Genomic DNA, 21337 nt, shown 5'->3' with positions numbered 1-21337 from the left:
TGGCATGGCAAAGCTAAAAATCTTATACTGTATTTGTTATGGAGAAATAGGGGCTTCTGGTCTTCTATACTAGTGTACTGGCACCTTTCTCTTTCCTCTTCATTCTTTTTTTTTTTTTTAAATTGATGGTAATATGAAGAAAGGTCATCCACTCAGGATTTTGATCTTCTTTCTCTAAGAACTTGCATATTGCCTTTAGGTGTCTGTTTCACCCATTTTAAGTACCAGGGAGAAATGAATTTATGAGAATTTTCCCTCCTTTTTTTTCTAAAAGGATTTTTGAATATGCAAGTGCTGGTAATCTATCTTCTACATCTACAAGTAGAAAAAGTGGAATTCCAAGAAAAGTAGGGGTTAGTTTCCAAAAACAAGTAAATTTTAACATTGGTTGATGTGTTGTGATCACAAACTTGGGTTCAGCCAGGCATAGTGGGACACACCACTATTCCCAGTGGCTTGGGAGGCTGAGACAAGAGAATAAGCTTAAAACTAGTCTTGGCAACTTAGTGAGGCCCTAAACAACTAGCAAAGCCCTGTCTCCCAATAAAAAATAAAAAGGACCAGGGATATGGCTTAGTGGTTAAGTACCTCTGGGTACAATCCCTGGTACAAATCACTTGGTTCTCAGAAATAACCCATGCTTTATTTGGTAAACAAGTTTCTGTTTTTCTCTGAGATGAGTTTGGGGCATTGGCTGTACAGGGAAGAATATGAGGGTATATGGGGAATGTGGTGAGAGGGTAAAAAAAATCAAGGGTACTCGCAAATCAGAATCAGCTGTTAAAATTTTCAGGTCTAGGATAAAAGTGTAAATGGAGAGCCACATGTCTTATTTTTTAATACATAAATTATAGTCAGGCTAACAAACTATCAAATATGTTGTAACAAGTGTATTTTCATTATGTTCTGTAATAAAATTTACATCCTCAAATTCCTTGGGGCCTGTACAGTGTACAGTGTACATGTACAATGTAGACCCAGCTGTCTGTATCTCCTCTCTTTTCATCTCCAGTGCCTTTCCCCACTTGTAAGGATGTGGACACTGCAGTGTACCCTACGGCTTATGGGTCCACAAACACAGGTGGGTGGATGGAGCCCAGGAAGAATTCATGCAAACTCTGCAAAGAGGGTTGATGTCATTTGGTAGAAAACTCCAGGGTCTTGCTTACTCTTAATATGTAGAAAGCATTTCCCTAATGAAATATAATGCAGGCCTCATAAATCACTTTTAAGTTTTCTGCCATCTACTTTAGAAAGAGTTAAATAGATTAAATTAGTTTTACTAATATATTTCATTTAAGACAATATGCCAGAATTATCAGTTATGAAAAATTAATGAGATAGTTTATATTCTTTTTTAGTTTTTTGTACTGTTTTTGAAATCTAGTACAGGTTGGATATCCCTAATCTAAAAACCCAAAATCTGAAATGTTCTGAGATACAAAACTTTTGTGCTGATATGATGCTCAAAAGTTTTGGATTTTGAAATTTTGGATTAGGGATGCTTAACCTGTCTATACTTTCAGATCCTAAATCTGAAAAACTTCAATATCTGAAACACTTCTGATTCCAAGCATTTGGATAAAAGATATTCAGTCTGTATACATTTTGAACTTGGAGAATATATCAATTTGGACTATCCCCATTTCAAGTGCTCAGTAGCCACTGGGGCTAGTGGTACCATATTGGACCTTGTGGCTGTAGGGGAAGGGAGCCTATGTGGTGCTAGAGCTGGGGATATAGCTCAGTGGCAGAGTGCTTGCCTAGCGTACATGAGGCTCTGGGTTCAATCCCCAGTACTTGGGGTAGGGTGAGGCATCACAACTAAAGACTGAAGCTTTGCCAGTACAGGAGGTTACTGGCCTCTGGGATTGAAGACCATCCTCTTCGTCTAAGTGTTTTGTTATTGACTTGATGCAGAGAATAACCATGCCTCTTTCTCTTTGAACTGGTAGCTATTTTAAAAAATAAAATTCAGATACATAAAATGAATGGGGACACTTCTTCAGAGGTTTTTTCTCTTGCTTCCATGTAAACCTGTCAACTGTGTTGTGCTCTTTCAGCTCACTTCTGCTTCTTTGTTTCAGCAGTGATAGGATTCTAGTAAATTTGTTTGCACAAATAAATTATAACCTGTTAATGACCTATCCTTCTCCAAAAACTAATGCTTCTATTCCCCGTCTTGAGTAATTATTGGCTTTGAAATTCTCCTCTCCCTCACTTTGTTTTGTTTTATTTGTTGTTTTAGATACACGTGATGATAGAGCGTATTTTGACATATTATACATAGATGGAGTATAACTTATTCTAATTAGGATCCTATTCTTGTGGTTGAACATGATGTGGAGTTATCCTGGTTTTGTATTCACACATGAACATAGGAAAGTTCAGTCTGATTTTTTCTACTCTTTCGTATTTCCATCTCCCTTTCCTTCATTTCCCTTTGTCTAATCCAGTGAACTTCTATTCTTCCCTCCCCCACCCCTTATTGTGTGTTAGTATTCACATATCAGAGAGAACATTTAGCCTTTGGTTTCTTGGGATTGGCTTATTTCACTTAGCATGATAATCTCCAGTTCCATTCATTTACTGGCAAATGTGATATTTTCATTCTTCTTTATGGCTCAGTAATAACCCCATGTGTGCATATACCACATTTTCTTTATCCATTCATCTGTTGAAGGGTACCTAGTTTGGTTCCATGACTTAGCTGTGGCATCCATTTCTTTCAGAGCTTGATATATATTATTCCCAAACCACCAAGCTTTGAGAGTCTGGGCTGATAAATCTTCTGAGATCCAGATTGGTGTCTCTATAACTGTAACCTGTCATTTTTCTATGGTAACCTTTAAAAATTCTATTATTCTATATGTTAGGCATTTTCATAATAATGTGCCTATGTAATTCTTTGACATTTCTTCCACTGTGTTGTTGATGGATTCTGTTGTTGAAGTATTTTGGTTTGTTTTGTCACTCACCTTGCTGAGAAGCTGCCTGACTCCTTTCTTGGTTTCACAACACCAAACAGCCAGGAAAGCAATATTCTCTATTCTACTATCTTGAACAAAATCCTGTCCCCCACTTTCTCTAAAGTGTTTATTTTATTGTGTTGGATAATGTATAGGGGATCGTTTTCCTTCCTAGAGGGTCTTTAAAAAAAAAAAAACAACCAAACTGTTCCATTTAATAATAGTGTACAAAATTTTAAATCATGGCTTGTTCTGTCAAATGAGAAAAAGTTCCTAGAAAATGAGATACTGTTTTTGTTTGGACAAGAACAGGTATTTTGTCTGTGATGACTAAGGCAGGTATTTTATTTGAGGGAGAGTTGCCACATTTGTTAGGGCTAGGAGTTGGGGTGAGGGGTGTTAATGAAGTAAATTCCAGTTAAATTTGAGTTTTGGATAATGAATAAATTTTTTTGGTGTTTGCCCCATACAATATTGGAACATACTCATGTAAAGGAAGAAAAAATACAATATATCTAAAATTTAAACTCAGCTGCATGTTCTGTATTTTATTTTGTCTTCCTATTTCATGACTTCCTTCTCAAAAATTAAGGATTCTTGGGCTGGGGTTGTGGCTCATAGTAGAGCACTTGCCTAGCATGCATGACGCACTGGGTTTGATCCCTGGCATCACATAAAAATAAACAAATAAAATAAAGGTATTGTGTTCATCTACAACTAATAATAATAATAATAATAATAATAAAGTAGATTAGTGGATTCTTTAAAAATTGAGTATTCTAAGCAGCTTTTATTTATATGAACTATATGTTGATATATTACTGAATTAGAAGTTAAAACATTTTAATTCATTTAGACAGTGTTAACAAGTTACAGTTTAATATTTTAAACGAAAAGTTAACTATTGTACAAAACAAAAACAAATGGTGAGAAGAGCCATCATTGTTGTATATTTTTGCAAATCTTTTACAAATGATCTCATTCTGTGTTCAATGTGGTGTACTATCATAAGGACATATACCTTCTGGGAGCTCTACTGAACATTTGACAGAAAGAGAGAGTGGCAAAAAGCAAATGAAATCTTAGTATTGTTAATAGTTTTGACCTTGGGAATTTTTGGAAAGGGTCTTAGGTATCTCTTCTGGGGTCTACCATGCATGCTTTGAGAAACATTAGAATAGGAATAAAGAGTCCCTATAATTTTAGCTTATATTTTATAGGACATAGAAAATCAGAATAAGACATGCATTCTTTGTTTTCAGAAGGTCTAATGAATCAAAATATAAAATGGAAAACAACTTAAAAGTGATTTTCAGGTTTAGCAGTAATGCTTTCCTAATTTTTAAAAAATTTGAATTACCACATGTATACAATCACCCATTGAAGAAAACAGCTATTAGAAAAAAAATCAGGGCAACACTTTCAAACTGTTGGGTGCTTGTCAACTTTCTGTGTAAAATAAACTTTTATTTATCTTTTTAGAATAAAGTTTAAAGTTTTTTTTATAGAATGCAGTAAATAGGTCACATGATAAATTCTTAAGAATGCAGATTGGGTTGAATTGGACATAGGATGTGTGTCTGTTTTAGGTGTAGTATTAGACTTGTACAGTTTTTTAAAGATTTAAAAGTTATCTGATTCTCATCTCATATAAAAATGGCAGTGGTCCAAATGTAAGAGTACACAGAGAAGTAGAAATTAAAGATAGCTTCTGCAATTGCTTTAGTTGCTTGGGCAACTGAGAAAGTGAAAGAGCCATTAATAAAAATAGACCAGGAGGAAGGAAGTGCTGAGATGGGATAAAGATGGTAAATTCAGTCTGGGACTGGACATGCAGGGTGCTCAGGAGGGAAGACTGCATGTGATAAGACAGAGAATTGTTCACATTTCAGTGAGAAGATGTCCTAGGAAGACAGTGTAGTGCAAATACAAAACTGGCAAAGAATGTGTCTGCAAGGAGTATTCAGTCTGGGGTGGGAAGAGGAGACAATGAAGAAGAACGGGGAAGGGGTTGGAAGAGGCCATGTGAGGGAAGTGTTGCTAAGGTGAACTGAGTAGAGCTTTACAAGAAGGGTGTGTGGGCCGCTGGATCCAGTGCTGTGTTGAGATAGACGAATGGTAATTGGTTCTTAAATTTAGAACTACAAAGTCTTGGCTACCTTTAGAGAGTGTTGTTTTGATAAATTTCCATTTATATTTAAGAGAACAGAGGCAGAAGTTTTTGATTTCTTTGAGATGACAGAATCCAAAATAGCCAGCTTCCCAGCTCTGCCTGCTCTCTTGTCTTCCCTCACAGGGATCATTTACCCAGGTTTTATTACGCAAACTGAGAAACAGCTGAAAATCTTACTCCAGTGAAAAGCACCTCCTCCAATATTCAATTTTATTTCAGAGCGACACGTTTGTTTCTAAATATCATGTTAACAGTTGAAGAAAGACACTAGCCTTAGAATCAGATGTGTATTCTGGCTCTGCTGCTTCCTTTACCTCTGAAGTCTTTGTTTCCACCTCAGTTGAATTTGGGAATGAGGCTAGGCTATGTTAAAATCATGTGATGTTATACATCTATGATATTTTTCTTTCCTTTTGTTTTGTTTATTGTAATAGGTTCACCAAGTTGAAGAGTCTTAACCTTTCCAATAATCATCTAGGGGACTTCCCATTAGCAGTCTGCAGTATTCCAACCCTGGCAGAGCTGAACGTGTCCTGCAATGCCCTTCGTGCAGTCCCAGCAGCCGTTGGAGCTATGCACAAGTATGTGGTGGAATCCCTCAGAAACCTCAGGGAAGCTGCACTGGGTTGTGGCACATGAGATTAGCTAACTTGTTATGTTTGTCATGTAAGTCATTACCCCAAAAGTAGAGATCATACATTGCGTGATCTATGTAGAAATTTTGTTAAGGAGTTTATTCTTTAGAATCTTGTAAAAAGTAAGATATCCTTGTTTTGAACTGATGGGTAGGTGTGTCTAAACATGGGGGGAATAAATTAATTTTAAGAAATAACAAGGAAAGATGGGTATTTGGACTGGTTCATACCACAGTTAACTCACATTGTTCCCATAGATGTCTATCCAAATTGAGAAAATTGATCACAAGTTCCAATAATAAAATGTTAATTTGCTTATTTCTGATTCCTTTTTGCCCCTCATCCATTATTGCCTCAAGCCCTGTCCTTATGCATTTTCAAAGAGTAGTACATTTTTAGTAATATATTCTTTATGTATATTGATAATAACAATATGGAATGTATAATTCTCTTTGTGATTCTTTATGTTTTCTTTAATAGCTTGCAGACATTTTTGTTGGATGGAAATTTTCTCCAGTCTCTTCCTGCTGAGTTGGAGAACATGCACCAGCTCAGTTATCTTGGTCTTTCATTCAATGAATTTACTGACATTCCAGAGGTACTGGAGAAACTGACTGCTGTGGATAAACTTTGTATGTCTGGAAACTGTATGGAGACTCTTAGGCTGCAGGCTCTGAGAAGAATGCCTCACATTAAACATGTGGATCTCAGGTAACTGTTTATGAAAAACATGCTATCGGAGTGATTGGCTTGTATTTGTGAGGGTTCGTTATAGCTCTTTTGGTGAGATTAGCTAAACCAACTAGGCTGGTTAGTTGAGCTAGGACCTATTTTTCTATTTCTGTCAAGAGGGAAGAGTAATGATTAATAATAGGGTTTGCTCTTACCTGAAATATGTTTATAAATATTCTCATTGATGAATGACTATATGGCTTGAAGGTCTTAACTTTGTTATGTGAAATCAAACCCAGTTTTTTTTTTTTTTTGACGGGTAGCTGGGTGGTTTACTGGGAGTTGAACTCAGGGGAATTCTACCACTGAACCATATCCCCAACCTTTTTTTGTATTTTATTTAGAGACAGGGGGGTCTCACTGAGTTTCTTAGTGCCTTGCTTTTTTCCTGGGGCTGGCTTTGAACTTGTTATCCTCCTGCCTCAGCCCCTCGAGCCTCTGGGAATACAGGCATGTGCCACTGCACCTGGCTCAAATCCAATTTTAATTTGGGTGAATAGATAGGACCACTGAGTCAGAAAGCTATTTAAAGTAAGTGAAAATGGTTTCATTGAGAACAAGTGGGAAAATTGTTTTCTCTTGCTCCTTCTTATCTGTGACTCATCTGAGGCATTTGACATCATTGAGCATCTCTCCCTTTCTTAAATTTTTTTTTTCTTGGCGTCCTTAATATAATTTGTTCATTAAGTTAAACTTACTTATTATACTTTTTAAAATTTCCTATCTCTTCATCCTAGTGGCTCCAACCTTAGTTTTCCATTCTTTAAAAAATATAAAACCTGGGCTGGGGTTGTGGCTCAGCAGTAGAGCACTTGCCTAGCATGTGCGTGTGTGCACACACACACACACACACATAAAACCTATTATCCGTCATACTGAAGTTTGAGTATAGCCTTCACTCTGGCCCCTTGCAAGAAAAAGAAACCTGCATTTTGAATCTGATCACACTAAATCCCAACTGGAAACCACCAGAACAATCTCCCTGCTATATGATAGATGGTCAGCAAAAGATTTGCTTTTTTTTTCTAGTGCACAGAGAACTAGTATACAAGGAGGAAGCTTTTTAAAATTTCTCTTTTTAAGGAAAAGCAGGGACTTACAGAGCAACATATAGGAAGGAGTTAGTCCTTAATGCTAACTTGTCCAGTGGGATACTTTTCTAACCAAACTAATTCCCCTATTAACCAGAGGTGACTGCATACCATGCATGTTGAATCTTGGACAAATATGTTCTTCTTTATAAATTACAGTTATTAAAACCTAGTTCAAGGGCTGGGGATATAACCCAGTTGGTAGGGTGCTTGCCTTGCATGCACACGGCCCTGGATTCAATCCCCAGTACCACACACACACACACACACACAAAAAAAAAAAAAAAAAAAAAAAACCCAAAAACAAAAAAATACTAGTTCATAGAGTTGTGGAGAGAATTGAGTTAAATTGCCTAGCATTCCCAGCAAACATTGTGTTCTGTTATTATTACCCAAGGACGCTTCCCTGCTTGTGGAACCTGCTCAACTGTCATTCTTGGCATTTTATACTGTTTGTCAAAGATGGGTCTGTCCTTGCTTTACTCCCACTTTCCTCTCTGTTGCCAGCCTCAAGCCTTAACTCAGGCCTGTCAGTCTCCTTGTATTGAAGTAGCATCATGTGCCTCCCCTCTTTTCTCCCTTCATGTGGTTTGGCCTGTTAAACTCACATATTCCAGTTCTACAAGAACTACTTTACTTCAACTTTTCTCAGACTGAAGCGATCAAGTACCACCTAAGGTAGTGTTAGTAATTTGCAGATCTAGAATTTTTAATTTGGGGACTACAAATAGTTCTAATTTATTTGATTCTGAATTTTTTTTTTTTGAATGGGACAGGATAGGGAACTAAACACTTTATCTTGTTAACTTTCTTTCCAAATTGTGAATGTTATTTGCCCCTGAGTGACTTGGATTCAGCAAACCCTCCTATTGTCAAATTTAGGCCTTTTTCAACACATACACTGGTGGTATAAATTTTGTAGAGCAAGAGGTGATGGGTTTCACTGACCTTAGGTGACAGCCTGAGATGATTTCTAGGATACTTGGTACTCATAAGAAGATAGCATTTTTCTTGATCTGAATTAGCTTATAAAGAAGATCAATCTGTTGTCTAGAAGTAACAATTCTCATTAAAAGCTTTGTGAATTATTCAGATTTCTAGCTCTAGCCTGAGTCTTTCAATGATATCAGATATAAGATATTTAAATAGCAGAATAGACATTGGACATTCTATAAATGCTGAATGACTGTGAGTGGATAACTGCTTCTCTCCAGGTCCTGAACTGAGGAGGAAAACATCTGCTTATACTTTCTTGTAATTCTGCCTTAATACTTTAAATTGAAGCTAGTAGAATAATTTAAGGGGAATTTTACTAAACAATGGACTGATTTTTATTATTTGAGTTTCCTTCAAATGGAAATGTTGCATTATATTAATAGCAGTCATTTTTCTTTTAATCTTATTCTGTTGCTTTAAACTGATGTTTTTAGTCTAATGCTGCTTATTCTGTGGCATCATTAATACTCATCCTCATCTACCTGTTACCTGGTTCTCTCTCCTCAGTATTTCTCTTCCCCAATCTTTCCTAACTCTTCTTTCTCTTCTTAGGATCAATTTCACTTTAGCTGACCACTGAATAATTTCTCTTTAGTTTCTCTGTTGACATATTTAATGAAATACATGTGGAACAGAGTTCAGTTTCTTTCTTTACTCAATTGGGTCTTTCCCCTTGATTTCACTTTTTGCTGATAGCAGTAGCACCTTGATAGGTAGCCAGACACAAAGCATTTGACTCAAATTTTTCACCAGATTTGATCACTTCTTCTTTCATACCACTTTCTTTCTCTCATCCCTTCCTTTTCCTTCCCTGCTGCTGCTGTTTCCTAACTGAGCCATTTGCTTCCATTACACATCCTCACAAGCAAGTACCATCTTGCTCAGAGCCATCAATTCTCTGGTTCAGGGTATGCCAGCTCTCTTCTCTGTTTTCCTTCTGCTAGCATACAACCCCCCGAGGGTGAGGCTGTGTCTGAGCTGCTCAAATTGTCCTCTAATGTGGGCTACTAAACCAAATTATTTGCTACGTTTCCACAGTGAGAGATGTCTCAAAATTGAGACTCATATTTTAGAAATGTATAGTGATTTTACATGGAAGTATTTTGCAATGGACTTATTTTATTTTGCAGGGAGTCAGCTAGTTTAAGTGTTGTCAAACTTACCTGTTAAGTTGTGATACAGTTTGGATGTGAGGTGTCCCCCCAAAGCGCCTGTTAATGCAAGAATGTTCAGAGGTGAAATGAGTGTATCATGAGAGCTATAACCTAGTCAATCCATCCTAGTTTGACTGGATTGTCTGGATGGTAACAATGGGCAGGTGGGGCATAGTTGGAGGAGTTGGGTCAATGGGGGCCTGTCCTAGAAGGGTTCATCTTTGAGGTCCTTTTCCCCATGTTCACTCTCTGCTTCACAATCCCACTACGAGCTGTGTGGCTTTCCTTTTTCATGTCCTTCACCCATGATATACTGCCTCATCTTGGGCTCAGAGCAGCGGAGTCAGCCATCTAGAGACTTGAGACCCCTGAAACCTTGAGCCCCAAATAAACTCTCCCTCCTTTAAGTTGTTCTTGTTTTGTATTTTAGTCACAGTGACATAATATCTGACTAAAACTAGTCACATGTGGTGTGAGTTATGTGCTAGTCATATGTAGCAGGACTATATACTAGTCTGTGATGAATTAGAAAGTTTGTAAAATAGGCCCTTCACCATAGATTAATGTGATTATGTACTGCTCTTATTTATCCTTGAGCACTCTTTCCATGTTAGCACTTGGTAGGGGCAGTCCTTGATAACTCTTGACCAGTACACCTTTCTCTCATGTTACTTGCTCCTCTTCCAGACTTAGTAGCCCAAATTGTGTCACAGAATTGTGTGACATTCAAGTGTCACAGAAGGCTAATACCTCTTGAAATTGTACCTGAAATGGCCAATGAATCTGACCAGTTAAGCACAGCCAGTGCTGAGATTAAAGAAGCCATGAAGAACTGTAACACCATGAAGCTTGAATCCTTTCTTATTACCCTTGTGTATTAGGGTGTGGCCATTTGTTTATAGCACTGTAGTTAATTATAGTCTCTGTTTGTGTCTTTCCCCTGAAGACTGAACATAATTAGGAAGCTTGTAGCAGATGAAGTAGACTTTCTGCAGCATATCACTCAGCTTGATTTGCGAGATAATAAACTTGGTGATCTAGATGCTATGATCTTCAACAACATTGAAGTTCTACACTGTGAAAGGAATCAATTGGTGACATTAAACATTTGTGGCTATTTCCTGAAATCACTCTATGCCTCTTATAATGGTATGTAACATAGATCATATCAAAGCTGGACTGTTTTTGAGAATTTACCCAGTACCATCATCTCTGCCTCATTGATTTCCTTTTCCTCATTTAGTAAAATAAATGTCAAATATATTACCAAGATAAAAGTCATAAAAGAAGAAAGCTGGTTTTATATTTAAAGGGACAGAAAAGGAAGATTTTATTGTTTCTAATTTGTTTTTCTCATATTGTGATAAATATTATGGTTGGTTTGTTTCTTCTGTTGAAAGTAAGAAGGGGGAAATATGAATCATTTCTCTGGCTACCTTATAAAAATTGTGAAACTACAGGGACTTTGATGTAATATTAGAGAGTGAAAGAAAGCCCATTGTGGAATCCAGGCAGTTTCATGTTCCACTAACAAGGAACTCAGCATAAGATAAACCTGAATGATATATCCAAAGGGACTCCATAAAGCAAGAGTCAGTCATTTAATAAAATTTTTTTTTAGAATTTGAAAATTATGGCAATCCATAAATGAAAAGATCATATGGGCATACATTTGCTGAGGTGAAGATCTCAGTCCCCTGTAATCAGCAAACTGAATAAAAGCTTATATTTACTACTGCATGGTAAAAATATTTATCAAGCACTTCTTTATGCATATTATAACCATAGCTCATCGATTCTATAAGATAAGGACATTTTTTAAAAAAAATATGTCTTCTGTCATCTCACTGGAAAAATGAGCCAAATTTCAAATAGGTTCAGGTTCTAGTACAATCAGTTTGGCTGAGCACTGAAAAGATACAGGGTTTGGATAGTGAAGGCGTATGAAACGGGAGGGAAGAATCTGAATGTGGTTTCTTTAGCAATTAGGAGAAAACAGAATTCTGAACTCCATAGCAGTTATTGTGGGATACATGGCTTGAAGTCAGATAGTGAAACTTTGAACCTAGTATAGTAAGCTGTAGAGAACCAGGGGAGATTCTTAAGTGGAGGAGATTGTGTTGGAAGTGATGCTTTCAGGCTATTGAAGTGAAAGCAGTGGATAGGTACATTAAAGGAAGAGAGCGAGGGATTCACTCTTCTGCTAATCCCAGGTTATGAGATGAACTTTGTGTGAGCTATTGGGAATTTGCTGCCAGAACTACAGATATGGATTTTAGACTTATCTTCTTAGAGGTTAGTGCCTGAAAGTATGATAACTAGAAGAAATAAAAAAAGCTGGTATGAAAAGTTAACCTATCAGCTCCTCACAGTTGACCAGATAGGAGCTGAACCTGTGAATTACTTGGCAAGCATTTAACACAGCAGGACATTTAGAAAGGACTCTGTCCAAGCCACAAAGCCCTAGGTGGACAGTGGTGTCACATTTCATAAAGTTTGAAGAAGAGTTTTCAGATTGGAGAAGAGGAATTCATTTGTGACCCTCCAGAGAGTGCAGTTCATATGTTGAGGAAGGCAAAAGCCAGATGGTATTTGGCTTTAGGAAAGGAACCCTGGGTGTTAAAAAGACAATACTCATTTGGTTAATCTATTAGATATAGCTTAGCACACATAACAAGAGAAAAGCCACAGCAAATGAATAGGAGAGAGGTAGGAAGATAGAATGAATGACTTATTTCAATTCCTGAATAAAAATCTGCTGATTAACTTAAAGAAGTTCTCCTTACTTTCCAGTGGTTTAAATATTGAACAATTGGATGTATTGTAGTTCCTAAACTAAACAAACAGTGGAGGATAAAGCACAAAAAAAATGATATTCTGCATACATAAAGAGTCTTTGTGTCATTTGGATAGTAATGTTTTTATGGTTTTTTTTTTTCTCTTCTCTCCAAGAACTAGTTCAACTTGATGTTTATCCAGTTCCAAATCATCTGTCCTACATGGATGTTTCAAGGTAAGAAAACAAGTCTCAGAGAACTCTTGAGTCTACTTTAAAGTTGTTTAGATAATTATAATTGTCTGTTCATAAGATAAACACTTTTTTTAGATCTTGAAGGTAAACAATGAAAAATTGATTTTAATGGTCTTCTCCAAAAAATGCGATTGTTTCTCCATTAAAATACATCTGTACACTGTAATGTAGCTCATACAAGAAAAATCAGAGTGTCATCAATTTGAACATCATGTTTAGGCTTGAAAGATTTTGAGTTGAGGGTCATGCCTTGAAGGTCCAGTAGCTTTTAATTATATCAACCGTGTCTTCTTTCCCTGAAATAATACTAATTCTTTATTTTTAGAGTACTATATTTCTTTTGGTTCCTCTTCTTTGTTATTTTGTACATATAGTTTCTTGCCAAGTACTCTTAGAAAATAGCCATTAAGCCAGCTTAGGTTTCTGAATACATTTTCCAATAGATTGACCATCTTACCTTTTATGAAAATTTGATTCTGCAGCTTATATCATATCTATTCCAGGACCCACAAGTATTATAATACATTTTTCCCTGATGACACAAAGGTATGAGTCTGTTTACAGCATGTACTTACACAAATTAAACTTTAATAATTTTAATACACTGATTGAAATTTACATTAAAGGAAATTCCAAAAGAAATACCACAGATTTCTGGACTCCTGGGGTCTGTGGCTCTTTCAAGGTGATGACTGTTAAGTCATTTCAATGTGTAAATTCTCATGTTTTTAAAAGTCACCATAGTTTGTAATCCCAACTGTAGTGTGATTCATGATACACAGAATTTGCCTTTTATCATGAAAGTACACATACTTAGATATTTTAATAACGTAGACATAGTTATGTATGAATGTGTTGGTATTTAGCTGTTGGAAGAATTATTACAATTATAATTTATTATATATTTATAATTATAAAATGATAAAATTCTTTGAAGAGTGCTTCATGCATTCCCCACAAAAATACACATCAAACAGTTGTGTTTAATGAAGTCAAAGTTAGACACTACATGATTAAGTTCCTTTCTGTCCCCAGCTCTGGATGTTATTTTCACCTTTTAAATAAGAATAGTGCAGGAGTGGGGTTTGCATACATTGTTGCATATAAATATCTTGAGTAGATTTGTTTTTAAAGAGCTGGCTATAGAGTGAACCAAGTTTTCTCTTATTTGTAGAATATAATTGATAAGTGTACCCACTGAAACTCTGAAGTCAGCCTGAATTGGCAACACTTTGTGTCACGCTTGTTCTGAATTCTGCCACTTAGATGTCATTCACCTTCCTTTTGTAACACTCACTGGAACATGCTCCACCTCCCAAGCTGTCATCTTGTCACGCTGTTTACTAGTTCCTTAGGGTTCCTTGGGACAAAGTTCTTGAGTTATTTTAATCATTTATAAGAGTTTTCATTTCTGTATGTTGAGATTACTTTCATGATGGAATACTTTCACTCTCCTATTGTGTCAATCTTTACCAGAACAGTGTGTATCTAAACTAGACAGAAAAAAATAATGCCTTCTGTTTTTATATTTTAATTGGAAAATGATGTAGTAGCAAAATTTTGGAACATGATTTTTAAATCATATATAATTCCCACTATCCTAACATCGTAATTATATTCACTTTTGCTGTAATGTCTTACAGTCCTTGGCCCAAGCATCATTTTCACAGAATTGTTCATCTGTTTGTAAAGAATTATAGTTGGGACTGGGGTATAGCTCACTGGTAGAGAATGCTTACCTAGCATATTTGAGGGCCTGTGTTTGCCTAAAGGTCAGTTTATTTAATAATTAAAGTCATCATTAGTTCAGTTCACTTATTTCTAGTAATTATAATTACCATCTAATGCCCACTGGTCCCATTTTAAAGTCACTTCTCACTCTTTCTCTTTATTCATGGATATGTTTTCATGGTACCAGCTGGAATTGGGAAGTATTTTAATGTTAAACACAAATTTGAAAATAAAACTAATGTCATTTGATTCTTTGACTTAACCAGAAGTGTTCATGTATTTTTCCTCAGTATAAGATATTCTGTCCCTTAACTTGTATTTATATATTTTTTAGGAGAGTACTCTGGCAACTAGGATTTTTTAAATTATAATTTTATTTGGATTTTAGAGAGGATGCATGTGGTTTTACAGTGTTCCTTCTTGTTCTGTATTTCTTCTTACTTTCACAATTCATCTTCTAGAATACAGTGAACACGCATATCCTTTTGATTGTGTTTTTGGTATTCCATTAAAATTTTATTTATTCTTTGTAATTATTTTGAATTTAGAATCACACTTGAGGCCAAATTTAATTTTAAAAATAACTATGTGTTTTTATATTTAGAAACCACTTAGAAAATGTGCCTGAGTGGGTATGTGAAAGCCGAAAACTAGAAGTTTTGGATATTGGCCATAATCAAATATGTGAACTTCCTGCCCGGTAAGCATTGTGGATCAAGTGAGAGAATCTTAAAATAGATGAGCAATGAATAGAAATGCTGATTTTAGTGTTTAACTTGTTTTTATGAACCTAGAAAAGAGTTTATTTTAAAACCTTATTTGGTGCCTTTACCCCATCTGTATCTTCATGGAGTAAAGACTAGACTGAGGTTTTGACTCTCAGGCAGGCCTTTCAAACATGCCAAATGATGGTGCTTGGTGGAAATTTTTAAATAAACCAAAAGAAATGTTCAAAGGCTCAACAAACAAATGAATGGTTCACCTCTAGGATATTAATTTTTTCAGGATCTTCTACTTTTGTCTATTGACTTAACGTATCTACCTTTCCTATAAATAATTTTTTCCCTTATACTATAACTTTGGTGGGGGTTTTGTTAGATCATTAAAGCTTGAAGGGCGAACTCAATTCTCTCTCTCTCTTTTTTTTTTCTTGATATGAAATTTGGAGTAGTAGGTCCAAGAAATTCTCTTTCCTTTTTTCTCATAACATTTGTTATTATTTTTATTTCATAATTTTCACTTCAATGTTAAGAATTTCAAAATAGCCATATTATGATATCTAGTATCCATAGATATAGATAAATGTTTTCAAGTTGACTAATTGTGGAACAAATTAGACTGTTTAGACTAGCCTTGCAATTAATAACTGAAAGAGTAATTTCTCCCAGGACTGTCCTGTCACACTTCCTGTGAGGACTGAAGTGCTCTATTTCTGTGCTGTCCAGTAAGGTATGTCCAGCCACATGTAGCTGTTGAACACTTGAAATGTGGCTGGTGTGATTAAGGAAATGAATCTTATCCTATTTTAATAATTTAAATTTAAGTAATCACTTGTAGCTAGTAGCTACAACAATTAAGGTTAGTTATTTCAGATATTTTTAGCCAATCACTGAATAGAGAAAGTCAATTGTTTCTACCAATGCACAGTCCAGAATATCAGTGAAAATACTGTAGAATGCATGTCACCATTTTCGAGTAGTTTTTACTTTAGATTACTTTCACATGATCTTTAGATATATGATTTGTATTCACAAAGAACAAGAATAATTATATATGTGTACACACACACACACATACACACACACACACACACACATATCTACTTGATAAGCCTAGTAAATGTTTTAGAGTTGAGCTGTCTAATAATGGGGGGAGGGGGCAGTTACTCATCATTGAGCCAGATGGCTATTGAGTTTTAATTGAGAAGTGTGACATGTTCTAATTTAGAAGTTCTCTAAGTGTGAGATATATATATATATATATATATATATATATATATATATATATATATATACATATATATATATATATATTACATGAAAAATATTAACAACATTGTATATTAATTTCATTATAAAATATTTTAGATATGTTGGGTCAAATAAAATACAATATAAGAATCATTTTTTATACTTTGTTTTAATGTAACTACTGGAGTTTAAAATTTAAGTGTTATATTTCTGTTAGATAATACTGTGATAGAATAAAATCATTAAAGAAAAGATTCTTTTGTCCATTTAAGCTTTTACAAATGCAATTAAGAAAATGTTACATTTTCTTCAGTTGTATTTTATTATCATAATCACCTCTCCCTTTCCTCCTCTTGTCAATGTATATTTTGGTTTTTCTTTGGTTTAATATTAAAGAGAAATCTTTCATAAAAAAAAATCTAAGTTACATTTTCAGTAGCTGAAAAGCTCTGGTAGTTTCTGTTTGTTCTTCAGCTGTACATCATACTTATAAATTTGATCCATTTGAAATCACTCTCAGCCCAGGAGTGTTAAATTGAGCATTTATGTGACCCTGTGTAGCCCATCACCATTATCAAAAGGATAGATATGTGTGGATATGTGTGTGTTTGGTTGTCTATGTCTTGCCCTTTTAGAAGAGGAAGATTGACAACAAAAATTGGCTATTTTTGGTGGGGGAAATTAATTTGTTGCAATTTTTTTTAACCATTATCTTTCCTCCTGTTACCCCTTCTGACCCTTGATCCAACAGACAGCACATAAGTGATTGAGGCTTCTATTTTGCTACGAAAGAGAAATTTTTATATTTACACACATACTCAAAACAATTACAAGATGTCTCATACTTTACCCAATCTTCCTAAAGTTCATTAATCTTAAGATTGGATGTGTACCAGTTCAGGCTTTGGGGGGAATCTAAAAGTTTATTCAAAGCAGATACCAAATGTTCTATTGTCAAAGCATTCAAACTGTGTGTGTGTGTGTGTGTGTGTGTGTGTGTGTGTGTGTGTTTAATGTGGGACAAAACAATTTGTATTGTTTTCTCTTGTGGTATTTAGCTGCAAACTTTCTAAGGGCTCTATTGTTGATGTTTTATTCAGACAAGACAGTGATTTATTACTTAAATTTTATTTCTCTAAGTAAGGTATGTGAAAGGTTTAACAAAAATTATTATTTAGAAGTGGAAATGCATTAAAGGAAAAGAAAGTAATATAATGCTTAGCATAAAAAGCAGTTGAACTGAATCTAATAACATTTAATATGCTGTAGTTGATCAAATCTACTGTTTTGTTTGGAAAAATCAAGATAAAGAGTTTTTCACTCCCGTCTTTCAGTTTTCCATGTGTTAAGAATAAAAGGAAAAAATAATACATATCTCCAAATCCTGAATTGTTGGGTTGGAGTCACTATTCTAGAGATTGCCCTGTGACAATAACGACTGCATACTGGCCTGGATAGTCTGTCCTGTCACACTGATGTCTAAACCTGTAAAATCAGTTCCTATAATGTGAAGGGTTGAGGCAGGTTGCTAACATCTTTGTAAGAAAGAATATAATTTTGATATTTAAAGTGAATAAAGGTATGCCATAATATAGAGTGATTTTTAACAGTTGTGAATCAAAGAATACAAAATTTCAGTTAGGAAGGGGAAATAAGTTTAAGAGACCTTTGTGAAAATGTGACTATAGTTAATAATAATGTATTATATTGAAAATTACTGAAGGTAAAGGTTCTCACCACAAAAAATGATAGGTATTCGAGATAATGTGAGGTAATGCCTGTTAATCAGCTTGATTTAGCCATTTTATAATGTATACATATATCAAACATCATGTTGTAGACCATAAATATATATAATTTTCTTACCAAATAAAAATAAGTTAATTTTAAAAATTAGGGTTACCAGTAAGATCAGAATGGTAGAAAACAGGTGGATGAGGAAGCCTCATTTTCACTGCAGCATAAATGAATTCTTACTCTATAGTGATCATGATACAAATTATAACCTGGCATTTTCCACAGCTCCCAGATGTTTGTGTTTAAACCCAGCACCTGTTTATTCTCTATTACTGTTGGAAAAGTCTGAAGTGGTCATAATGCACACTTACATTAGATTAACAGGTATTCATTATTGATTTTGTTCCAGTAACCCTTAGAAGAAATGCAGCCAATCTTTCAAACAGTTCTTTAAGGCCCACAAGAAAATAGTAGATAAAAGGTATTCTGCTCTCTTTAGGAGGGAGTCTCTTCCTTGGTGTAAGAATAAACCAAAGAGAAAGCAAAAATATATTGACATGAAGCATAAGAAAGGATAGATGATTATGATTTTAAAACTGAAAGAAAATGTAACAGTTTCTCAGATGCATTTGTAAAATTTAAGTTGGCTAGAAGAAGCCTTTATTTGATATTGATCCTTTATGTAAAGATCGATGGCTGTGCTGTGTTTATTTAGTAGCTTTGTGGATAGAACACCCAGCAGTGTAGGGCCATATAAGACACAAGCCTTACCGTGGAGAATCATACAACCTTTCAAAGCCCACCCTATGAATCTAACAAAATTGGATTGACCTCTTTAGTGTTTACCTCTATGAAACTTGTTTTTCTCTAAGAAGAGCTTCTTAGGTCAATATCCCTTTTCATAATTTTCCTTGCCCTCTTTTTTTAAAAGTTTAGAAAGTATTGAAATTTAAATCTCCAAGTTTATATGAACTTGCAGTTGCTTTGAATGAATGTGAGATTTTTGGAGGATTTTAAAGTATTCTGCTCTTACTCATTTTCTAATCTTTATCCCAAATTAGCTTAAAGTAAGTTGGATTTTGTCTTTTGTCCCTTTTTATACAGCTTATTTTATAACAGTAGTCTCCGGAAACTGCTAGCAGGACACAACAGGTTGGCAAGGCTGCCTGAGCGGCTAGAAAGAACCTCGGTGGAGGTCTTGGATGTGCAACATAATCAGCTCATTGAGCTACCGCCTAACCTCCTCATGAAGGCTGACAGGTAAAGTGCTTTGTCTGTCTTGTGTGTTCACCTGCATCTGTATGGTACCCCTCGCTGGCCTTTTTGTCTTCTCTGAAGTGAGACCATGTGTGAGAGTTTTCTGATTATTCAGCTTGGATTTATGAAGAGAATTGTTTCGCCACCCACATCTCTGACCATTTTGTATGGGGTGGAGCCAGGGATATCCTATAGATTCTTTATTAACTTTGCTGCTCTCTGGAGAGAGAGGTAGGTTATGTTGTATGTAATACGTGGTGGGGATGCTGGTGTCAAACAAGAATGAGAAGTGCACTTGCCCACATTGCCACCTGGCCAGAACTTGCACCAGCTGCTCCAGGCTTAGCTTAATTAGCTTAGCATTCACTGGTCCTGCTTTCTATATTTGTGACTTTCGTGACAGAGATGGGTTTTCCCAGAGTTTGCTTATTTCCTTTTTTTAATTGGTCCTTCTTTACCAATCTTTCCCCTCACATTTAAGTAACATATTTTCTTTTGAACAAACAGAATTTTTCTAAATAACTTGTATTAGTAAGCCTTTGAAGAAGTTGTTTGATGAGGGATTAATTTATCCACTATGTGAAATTCTGTTTTCTATGAAGAACTACAACATAGAAAACTTTAAAGAAAGCAGTAAATAACAGTGAGTGTTAACTTACTTTGAAACATCTTGTTTGCTTCAGAGTCCTTGTACATATACTAAAATGCTCCCTAGGCTGGTGCCTAAATCACTTTGACCTCTGCTAACGTTTTTTTTAGGAAGTGACCATTACTTTAGAGACAACAGGAAGGATCTAACTATGAGTGTATCCTCGTGATGAAAATTTTTAAAAGATAAATTTAATTTTGTGCTTCTACAAGCGCAAAAAAGGAAATGAATATTTTAACTTAAAAAGAAATTTTAGATATTTTAGCATGTGTGATGCTGTGTGGGTGAAATAGCCAGGGAAGAACTGTGGTTCTCCCAAACTGAATTTGTTACCTCACTGTCTCCCAAGGCCTGTGTCCAGCCCTTCACTGACTCATTGTGCACTGTGTTGCGATTTCTGCCCACTTTCTCCTCCCCACCCTTAGAGTGTTGACTCTATGAAACCAGTGCCTGCTATGCAATTACAGTTTTATCCTCAGCAATCTGTATTGTATCTGGAATTAAGGAAGGTGCTCAATAAATTTTTATTCAATGAGTAAAAAAGAACTTAAGGAATTTTAAATATTATCCATCCTCACTCCCAGTTTCATATTTTTTGTCTCTTTTTCTTTTAAATTATCCAGATACAACTATATTCACTAAAGTGTAAAACCTCTTTGGCATATTTCTCAAGAAAATTTATACACACACACCTTTAACTATTACCTAGATCAAGGTATAAAAAATTTCTAGTATTCCTTTCCTCTTCCTTTAGTTATTTTCCTCAAAAAAAAAAAAATTCCTGGTGTGCTTATGTAAGTTACATGAATTACAACTGAACTAATTATAAAAAATTAATGGAATTTAAGAAAATATGGTTGTCAACTGTGTGCAGTGGTGCACACCTGTTATTCCAGCACTAGGGAGACTGAAGCAGGGGGACCCAAAGTTCGAGGCTAGTCTCAGCAACTTAGCAAGACCCTGTCTCAAATTTTTAAAAAAGGGGGATGATGAGGCTGGGAATGTAGCTGAGTGGTAAAGTATCCCTGAGTTCAATCTCCAATACCCTCCTCTAAATATATGTGTGTATGTGTGTGTGTAATGATACTGTCAACTTTAGAATAGTGTGTATTAATCTGCTTTTCCAGAAGGCAGGAAGGTTAACCAAATAAGAGAGATGAATCTACAGAAATAAGGCAGAAATGAGAAACTTTTTTAAAAAATATTTTTTTA

The 21337-nt window shown here is 35.3% G+C and overlaps 1 protein-coding gene across 1 annotated transcript in view; it reads left to right on the top strand.

Annotated features, from left to right (window-relative positions):
• The window catches only part of Phlpp1 (PH domain and leucine rich repeat protein phosphatase 1), a 217155-nt gene that overhangs the window by 150227 nt on the left and 45591 nt on the right, over positions 1-21337 (top strand). Inside the window, exons 5-10 of the mRNA XM_005323086.4 lie at positions 5577-5723; positions 6258-6488; positions 10697-10899; positions 12703-12763; positions 15117-15212; positions 19324-19479. Coding sequence (XP_005323143.2) covers positions 5577-5723; positions 6258-6488; positions 10697-10899; positions 12703-12763; positions 15117-15212; positions 19324-19479 — 894 coding nt within the window. The remainder of the gene's footprint in view (positions 1-5576; positions 5724-6257; positions 6489-10696; positions 10900-12702; positions 12764-15116; positions 15213-19323; positions 19480-21337) is intronic.

Source organism: Ictidomys tridecemlineatus, chromosome 13 (assembly GCF_052094955.1).
Source record: "Ictidomys tridecemlineatus isolate mIctTri1 chromosome 13, mIctTri1.hap1, whole genome shotgun sequence".
NCBI classification, from domain to species: Eukaryota; Metazoa; Chordata; class Mammalia; order Rodentia; family Sciuridae; genus Ictidomys; species Ictidomys tridecemlineatus.
This window is presented reverse-complemented; position numbering and strand designations above follow the sequence as displayed.